Source organism: Dromiciops gliroides, chromosome 3 (genome assembly GCF_019393635.1).
Source record: "Dromiciops gliroides isolate mDroGli1 chromosome 3, mDroGli1.pri, whole genome shotgun sequence".
Classification (NCBI taxonomy): Eukaryota; Metazoa; Chordata; class Mammalia; order Microbiotheria; family Microbiotheriidae; genus Dromiciops; species Dromiciops gliroides.
The window spans coordinates 416,498,639-416,508,734 of NC_057863.1; the positions used below are offsets into that span (position 1 = coordinate 416,498,639).

The following is a 10,096-nucleotide window of genomic DNA, read 5'->3' on the forward strand; positions in this document are numbered from 1 at the left end:
TGAGTTTTGGTCCTATCTCTTTTCTTAAGTAGCTATGTAACCTTAGTTATTGTGAGACATCCCTAGAACTGAGTTTTCTATTTTGTAAAATACAAAGGGTTGGACTAAATGGTTGCAAAAGTTCCTTTTGGTTCTAATTGCCTATCTGTTTTGCTCACAGAAGAGTTTCACGTAAGCTTTCCCCCCCCCCCAAGGTTCTGGTGGGCTGTTTTTTTTCCCCAAATTCACAAAGTAAAACTCATTTAGATTGTCATTGAGTTGGTAAGGTTCTAAAGATAAATCATAAGGTTTCCCCTAAAAAAAATCTTTTCCAAGAACAAGGAAATAAAAGAAAGCATCATATCTCTAGAAAATAAGAGCCATAATATATCTCAGTATCTGTGTTGTACTATCTGGTTTGAGGACAAGTGTGACATTTGCTCTTGAAAAAGACAAAAAATGGCCCATAAATCCTCCCCTGGCCTAAAGGCTTAAAGCAAAAATCATCAGCTAGAGCTTTCAGCTGCTCTCTAGCCAAGTTGAGTTCATCAACTGTACTCTCGCTATTAGATGCCAAATAAGTCAATGGATTATATTAAAGTGGGTTTCAGAGAACATAGAGATAACTCAGGAAACCAAAAAATACTGAGTATTAAAAGAAATAAAAAGAAGATAGTAAAGAAGCTGATAGAAAACTATAAAACCTGACTTTTGTCAAGGGACTCCGGTTTTCAAACAGTAACATTATTTATTCAAAAGAATTAATATTATGTGCCTTGATAGATATGGTCTTACAAGGTGATCACCATTTTATTTATTTTACATATTTACCCCCCTAAAATATATTTGAATAAAAGTTTCCAAGCCTAGTACCAATACTACAATCATTTTTACATAAATTCATATTCCAATATTCAAGATTACCTGAACTCCAGTGGGATTCCAAAAATGTATGAATAGATATTCTTTCATTTTTCATTTTAAATATATATCATTTTCTTTTCTTTTTTTTGAAAAGGAGAGAGCAGTTTAAGACTTAATTCAGCATTAGTATAAATGGTCTTTAGACTGATCCCTATAACTTTTAAATGTAATAGCTTCCCATGATATAAATTATCTGTGTGGTATAATGGAAAGAACACTGACCCAGGAGTCATGAGATCTGACTCTTTTCAAACCTGGGTCTACCATTTCATTGGTCTTATGACCTTAGGCAAGCTGCTTGAACTCTTAGAGATTTAATTCCCTTGTCTTTAAAATGAGACTATTGTACTAACTGATCTTTAGAGCCTCTTTCAGCACTAAAATTCTCTGTCTATAAAAATAATTGTTTCTAAACAACCTAGAAGAGTTACTTTTTTTCTTCCTGAAATCAAACAAATGTGAAAATAAAAAAATGCAAAGTCTTTCTAAAATTCAATGACAGAGAATTATAATTAAAATTGGCTGATGTTAACCAGATTGATTATATGCCTTTAACTTTAAAATAAGGAGGTTGAACTGTGTGATTTCTAAGAAGAGGCTATGTGCTAGGCAAGGATATAAAGACAAAAAGGACAGCATCCCTGCCTGCCCTCAAGGTGCTTATATTCTATTTTCTTTTTCTTTTTTTTTTTTTTAGTGAGGCAATTGGGGTTAAGTGACTTGCCCAGGGTCACACAGCTAGTAAGTGTTAACTGTCTGAGGCTGGATTTGAACTCAGGTACTCCTGACTCCAGGGTCAGTGCTCTATCCTCTGTGCCACCTAGCTGCCCCAAGGTGCTTATATTCTAATGGGCTTACCCAACATTTCCATAGATAATTATATACAAAGTACATAGAAAATAATCCAAATATTTCAAGCAAGAGAAAGTGTTCAATAAGTGTATCATAAGGGAGGTGGCACCCAAGTTCTTGTTTTGAATTAATTGTCTCTGTCTCACTGACATAGTACATGTATACACACATACATGTTACATATTACTACATATACATACAGACATACATACACATATACCATCTTGAGGATCTGTGAAAGCCTTTAATGTACCCTGAGTGTCAAGTAATTTAGATAACTTTATCTGTAAATTAAAAAAAAAACCCTATTACCATGATTTACTCTTCTGGGATCCAGACTGACCAGTATTAACCTTTACCTTTCATTTTCCCTCCAGTACTTAAATTGAGTTTTCTGCTGTATCTTGAACCAAATATCCCAACCCATTCATGTTTTTCCTCCTGAATGATTTTAGTTTTTCAAGAGACAACACAGATTACATTTGTATTCATGCACACAGAGGAAAACTGGGTAATTGAGGCAATTACAGGCCACTTACAGTTAATTCTCAGGAAATTTTTATATGTCATCAACTTTTTCTGTAGGCAGCCCAAAGTCCCCTTGGACTTTCGAACCAAACATTTAAAGCCGAACTTTGGAATCTATTCCTTGAGACAAAAGCATGAGTCTTCTGCCTATTCCCCAGAGCTGGTTATAGCCAGAAGGAAAGGACTTTTAAGCAACATAATTTTTATACTTGTTTAACCCTCTCCTCCAGGGAAAATGTGGATCAGACAATTAATTTAGAACAATCAAGAACTCTGAGAATCTAAGAAATGATGCTGTTCACACCCTCAAGAGGGAGATAGAAAATAGGGAAAGATTGAGCAGAAGAGCAAAATGGATGTTAGGCACTTTAATTGTTTTTCCCAGGATTTTCTCTGTGGGTCTACATTTCCAAAGGGGCAGTAGTATGAATTCCCATAAAAATAGAGACATTCGTGTTCAGTTAAAAATGCAACTACAACCCAATGTAGATTTATTTTTACTATTGTTGTTATTATTTATAGTTGTTATATCTACTCTCCTTTATTAGTTTGGACAAATGAGAGCTAGTATTCACTTCCAAACAAGACAGTTGTTTTAATATATATTTTTGACATTGTATAAGACAAGTTTAAGACCATTGTCTGCTTTTGGTCAGGGAAAGGAAGAAGGGAGTAAACATTTACATAGTTAGTGCTCACAATGTGCCAGGAATTATGATAAGCATTTTACACTTGTTATTTCATTTGATTTTCACAGCAGCCCTGCAAGGTAGGTGCCATCATCATTCCCAATTTGCAGTTCAGAAAACTGAGGCAAACTGTAAGTGACCTGCCTAAGGTCACACAGCCATATATGAACTGAAGTCTTCTTGACTCCAGGCACAGCTGTGTAGCTACTGCTTCATCTGTCTGGGAAGTCAATAGGGCAAATCAACATTTTTTTTTTTTGGTTCATGAAGAACTGTTTTCTCTTTTGTCCTTCTAGAAAATATATTCAAACTATATAATGGTCATAAGATTTAAAATTCTCCCCAAACTGACTTCTGTTACCTTCCTAGTTGACATGGCATACCCAAAATGCATCAAGGTATAATCAAAAGATCCCTGCCTTTAACATCAGAATCTGTGGGTGGATTCAAATCCTACATTTTTTTATCCATTAATTAGGTGACCTAGAGCAAGTCCTTTTACTTTTCTGAGGCTGTTTCCTCATTGGGAAAATGAGAAGAGTTAGACTAGACCAACTTATTGGTTTCCCACCTTTCCAAGTATAAATACCCTTTTTTAATATCCCCCAATTTTGCAACCCCCCCCCAAGATGTGTTATCTTATTAGTATTTATTGATTCTGAAAATACCTGACAAAAAGCAGTAGAAATTCAGTAATGGATACCTTAAAGTGAAATTGTATTTTATTAATTAAAACAGCATGAACATATACATATGGCTATTTTTGTGAAACTAAATAAAGATCATGTTAATGTTTGATATATGTGTGTGTATATATGTATGTACATATACACACATATATACACCTATAAATATATACATACACACTGTATATATATGGATTCCTGAACCCTTGCAATAACTCCCCAGGCCTACAAGGTTCTTAGGCCCACAGTTTGGGAGCCTCTGAAAAAAACTATCTTTAGGACAATCCAGCTTGAAATCCTAACATACTATTTTTCTACTCAAACATATCATTTTTTTCATGTAATTAAACAAAGAGATAATTTTAAATTTTAGGGCTCTTCTTTCTTTCTACCTCCTCCTCCCCATCCCAACTCATAAGTGGATAGAAGAAGGTTAATTCTGAGGGGTTAAGAAAAGCCAGAAGTGGAGTTGGTAGCTTGGTCCCATAAGTACTTTGTTCCTGAGAACTGTGTATCCATTGGCCTCTTATGGTAGCTGATAAGAGAACTGCTTTAGGAGTGCATGCTGTTTATGAGTCAATAGTCTACCATTAGAAGGCTTTTGTCACCCCTCTGAGATGCTCAGTCTCTTGTTTTGACATTAATTGTCTCCATCTCACTGACATAGTACATGTATACACACATATATGTTACACATTAATACATATACATACAGACACACATACACATATACCATGTTGAGGATCTGTGAAAGCCTTTAATGTAGACCCTGAGTGTCAAGTAATTTAGATAACTTTTATCTGTAAATTAAAAAAAAAAAACTATTACCATGATTTACTCTTCTGGGATCCAGACTGACCAGTATTAACCTTTACCTTTCATTTTCCCTCCAATACTTAAATTGAGTTTTCTGCTGTTAGCAATATCCTATTTTTAAAAAAAATGTTATACCCAATTATTACCAGCAAAACTATGGGAAGAGATTTATTCACTAGACTAAAATGTATTTGGTTGTTGTTGTTGTTGTTTTATTGCTCCATATCTGGAGGACTCCAGATGATGGAGAATAAGAAGTGACTTTTCTCTAAAAAATTGGACAAATAGGATTTGTTCACTACAACAGTTTATTTTTAACTTGTAAGTAAAAGTGGATCACTTACATTCTTATTTACATCTGTAATTAGTATCCAGATAAAGCAAGGTTTTGTTTTGTGGTTTTTGTTTTGGTTGGGGGGGGGGGGGTCATTGTATGCAAGATATCCCAAAATGGATTGCCTTTTTTCCAGACCAAAATAATTCTTAGCCTTTGTCCCATAAATTTCAGTTATATGAACAATTACTAGCAAACTCTGATAACAAGAAGGATTTTATAGTACAAAGCACTCTGTCATTGTAGATGGCCAGTGGTAATAATGTTTGTTAATCTCCTGTAGATTTGTTTAGAAAGAATAATCTACTGAAACAAATGCTTCTTTTTTCTCCAGGACGTTGTTTTTCTTACTGCCTTTCAGGAAAGCACTTGATTGCTACTTTATTTAGTCCACATTTTAGTAACTAAACTTTGAAGACCATAAAATCCTAAACTTTTTTAAAGTTGTAAGAGAATTAGAGAGAGATAATCCAGTCTAGCCTTCTCATTTTGCAGACAGAGAAAGTGAGACCTAAGGAGTTTAGATGATATGTCCAAAATATCACAGCTGGTTGCTGACATCTTTCCTTTCACTCATGTTAAGCACAACTTGAATAGGAATGGGGTTGGACCTGATATATCACTGGTAAAGGGCACCCTTAATGAGAAATCTCCCTACCCAAGAAGATGTGAAGGTATACTGCATAGAGCCCCTGAGTGTTGCCTAAAAGAATCTTGCCCATTCTTATGTGTGTCAAAGCCCAGCTCTCTGTTTACTCCCAAATATTTGTCACTTAATGGCTGAAATACTCACAAAATCACCAGGTTAAACCAAATAATAAATAAACAAACAAATTCAAAGAAATCAATAGGCTTAAAGATCTATATAAATACAAATCGTAGCACACAGTAAGCACTATATAAATGCTTATTCCCTTCTCTTCCTTTCCCTCCATCAGAGCACTTTACTTAATAATTCATTGTAATAGCTGCCTTTAAGTAGCTCCTTAGGGTTTTGTTTGTTTTCATGTTTGGGGAAGCAGGAAGGAAGGTCAATGTTTAAGATTCCTTTCACCATTGATTTAGAGTGTTTATCTGGCTGGTATTTCTACACATCTTGACTTTTTAAGCATTTTTCTTAGAGCACACAAGGTAAGTAGAGTCAGTTGCACATTTTCTTCTCTTAATATTATAGATCACATCCTGGTTCCAGCTTATCAGGAGGATTACTACCACGACCCCAAAGGGTTGGGCCACTTTGGAGAGGCAACTCCAAAGGTGAATGATAGGCAACTCCAAAGGTCAACAATTTTAGGTCAAAGACTATTTCCTCCTATCATAAGGTTTAACATTGTCAGGAACTCTCCAAGTGACTCACTCAAGATCATAGTAAATGGCAGGACTGGTATTAGAAGTCAGTTCTTATTCCCAAACACTTTCCACCAACCCAGAGTTCCTCCTCTCTAGAGACCCAGACTTATCTGACAATGATCACAGTCAGAACTAATAAACTATTTACAAAGTCAAAGAAATCAGAGGTTTTCCAATTTTAGTCAACTTTATCTCTTTTTTTCTTTTCCATTCCTCTTTTCTCTTTGTTTTTCTTTCTTTATCTTCTTTATTGACAGGCACAATGGTACAGCAGAGAGAGCACTAGACCCAGAATCTGGAGATCTGGTTCAAGTACAGCTTCCTCATCTATAAAATTTCCACCCTTATACAATGTACCTCATGGAGTTGTTTTGAAGGAGGTTCTTTCAAAACCTTAAAATATCATATAAACTTCAATTATCCTCTTCCTCTTTTTAAAAATTGTCTTCTTTCCTTAGAGGCAGCAAGGTGGCACAATCAATAGATCCCTGACTCTGGAGTCAGGAAGACCTGAGTTCGAATGCATTCTCAGACACTTATTTAACTATATGAACCTGGACAAGTCACTTAACCTTGTTTGTCTCAGTTTCCTCAACTAAAATGGTAACAACAAGAAAAATAATAACACCTACCTCCCATGATTGTTGTGGGGGTTCAAATGAGAGAATATTTATAAAATCCTTAGCACAGTGCCTGGCTTGTAGTAGGAACTTAACAATTGTTCTCCTTCCCTCTTACCATTTCTTTTCCTCTTCTGCCTCACTTTTCTTCTCCCTTTCATTTTCCCCATGTTATTTTTTTTCTATTTTCCTATTTCATTTTATGGACCTAGAATTTTTCCCATTTCATTTTATGGAACTAGAATTTTTCCTATTTCATTTTATGGACCTAGAATTTTCCTATTTCATTTTATGGACCTAGAATTTTCAAGCCAGACTGGTTATCTATTCAAACCCCTTCATTTTACAAATTAGAAAACTGAGGCCTAGAGATCTAGAATTAGGCTAATAACAATTCACATACACATTGTTTTTTATAAAATATTTCCCTCAGAACCTCGTGTGAGAGAGCTAGCACAAGTATTATGACTTCTGTTCTACAGATGGAAAAACTTAGGTTCGAACAGATTTAATGAGTTGTCTGAAGGTTTCATACAAAGATTCAAAACCAGTGTTTGAGCCCAGATTGTCCAATGGTTTCTTCTCTATAAGTTTCTGAATGAAAAGGGCTAGTGAACATGGTACAATAAAGAGGCTAGTTTTCAACTTTATCATCATGAGATCCCAATAAACTAAAAAATTTAATTTCTAGAAAGAGTAATAATAGTGGAAATACATTTATATAATACTTTCTACTTTCCATAGCACTTAAGAGGGATGAAATTATCATTCTTCCCATTTTATAGATGAGAACAAAAGGGAGACTCAGAGATAACTATGAATATAATTTATCCATTATGACTGTTTCACTTCAACAATAAAATTAAGATCTTATAAGGAGCTTTTTAGAATATAATTTTGCCTGTATTTCACACTGTTATTCTGTTTATACATAATACTAATTCCTTCTGATTGGACCTGGGAACAAAAACATAGCGGATCTGAGATTCAGAATTTATCCCACTGACTGTTAGCCTTGTTATGAAAGTGTGGATATTTGTAACAATTGGCCCCAGATTGAATCCCAAGATCATACTAGGAATTTACAAAGAGATTAGGTTGAAATCAAAAATTTCCAGGAATCCCACTTTTCCTTGACTCTTGAATTAATAATGTGAATGTGCATGTGTGTGTCTTTTTATTAGGTCCTTTAAAAATGGCTTTAAGTGGTAGCATCAAAGCAAGAATAGAATATTCAAATACATGAAATCATCAGACATCTTTAACATCACTAAGAAATCTCAGAATGTCAATTATCATGCTGAGTCCTTCTTTCTGCCTGGTGAACAAGGAATTCAGAAGCCCTATAGGGTGTGAGGCAATCTTGCTGCTTCCCAGCTTTGGCTGTTTCAGACTTCTTCCTAATTAGTTACTGAAAGTAGTTTATGCCTCCACATGCAAAGAGAGGCAACTGTCTGAAGTATCCCAGCCTCTAAAAGGCTGCTCTCACCTGAAATAGCCAGAACATTTCTGTTTCTCTAGCTTATCATCTGTGTGTGGCCAGAGCTTCCAGTAACCAGATATCTATGAACTTTCTCACTTTTCAGGAAATGTCCCAGAAGCAACAGGATCCACAGACAGAAGCAAAACACGGGGCACTACAGTTCAGATAACACGACAAGAGCGTCCACAAGGTTAATTTAAAGAGCGCATGTTTCCACAACGGCCAGACTACAGAGAGAGCTTGGACTACACAATTCAGTATTATAGACAAAAGATTAAGACAAGAGATCTACACATGTTGCCTTGCATTTGTGGTAATCGACACCAATGAAAACATGTACTACAGCTATATTTGATTATGTATGGATATATTTGAAATAGTATACATTGTCTTGATGTTTTTTCTGTAATGTAAATAAACTATTTATATCACACAATATAGTTTTTCTTTTTCATGTATTTGTTATATATAATAAATACTCAGTGATGAGAAAACAAATGGCATTCTTAAATTTGCTGTATCTCAAAACTGTGCAGAGGTGGGATAGTACAATTTGTACAATTATTAGTGTTTTATTGTACTGTAATTCTTGTGGCAGAGTTTGAGTTTATATAGGACTCAGGGACTAGGTTTTGAATGATTCCAAGATCAAGGAAAACTCTGGTTATTGGAAAAGAGAAAAATAATTTACTTTATATCAAGTGCAGATAAAATATTTCAGATCTTTGAAGCATCTCTCTTTCATCATTTTCCCTGCCTCTGGCCTTCTAGTTTCATGCCTAGAGCAGGGAACACTCTGGTATATAAATTAAATCAAAGAAAAATTGGAAGTAGAAATGTTTGATAACTCATGAGCAGACTGGAAGGAGAGTGGCTTTCATTTGGGAAAGAGTTTAGTAACACCCAGGCAAGGAAAAAACTGAAGAAAACTCATTCTGGGTGACCTCAGCAAATTATATCTCAAGGGTACTTAAAGTAGCAAAAATAAAATATTTTAGTTGAGCCAAATTACCATCTAGAAAAAAAAAGAAGTTAATAATGTTATCTAGGCTGAAACAACGGGGTTGGTGGAAGGAGATGGAAGCTAAACAAAATCTTACAAACAGAACCCAAATAAATATTTCATAAAAACTTTGTGAATGAGACTGCACCATTATTTGTAATAAAACCGACATCGTGGTTATGTTTCATGAAAATAGGGGGATATTTTGAGCTTATTCATCTGCTGGTTGAGAATTTAATACCATAGAAACTAAAGGTTTTAGGGGGAAGGAGGTTTGGGGTTTGGGTTTTTGGTATTGTTTTGAACAAATGAATAGACATTCTTGCTTTATTTTTCAATATCAATAGGAGTTCTTAAAGAATAAAATGTACATGAAATATCAGATAGTTTACTTTACTTATTTAGCCCTGGGCTCAATCATTGAAGCTAATGAAAACTTCTAAATAAGATTTCTTTTGTTCTAAAATGACTTTTCCTTAGTCCAGAAAAATTCATATTCATGTACTTCACAGCCACTTCCTCAAGAAATAGCCATTAAAAAGCAGTACTAAGTAATTCAACATCTTTTGAATGCAAACAACTTCAATGAAAAATATGTTGTGAAGAGTAATGTTTAAGGTATTTGCTAAAATATAAATAAAAATGACAATCTAAATAGCATTTCTTAGGGCTCCCTGAAAGTCCTTAAATTCCAAGTCACTTTGAGAAATGTGACTATTGGCACCATCATTGCACTGCAAGAGTCCATGACTTGATCCTTTGATACTAAGGTGAGGAAAAGTTAGCTTGTATTTCTCTATAGAGCAAGGTGTCTCTTTTTCTAAGGCTGTGA

At 34.7% G+C, this 10,096-nt stretch overlaps 1 protein-coding gene across 1 annotated transcript in view; it reads left to right on the top strand.

Moving 5' to 3' along the window:
• TMEFF2 (transmembrane protein with EGF like and two follistatin like domains 2) overlaps window positions 1-9,814 on the top strand; it is a 310,630-nt gene extending 300,816 nt beyond the window's left edge. The window contains exon 10 of the mRNA XM_043997782.1: window positions 8,365-9,814. Coding sequence (XP_043853717.1) covers window positions 8,365-8,461 — 97 coding nt within the window. The 3' untranslated portion in view covers window positions 8,462-9,814. The remainder of the gene's footprint in view (window positions 1-8,364) is intronic.
• Window positions 9,815-10,096: the final 282 nt, after the last annotated feature.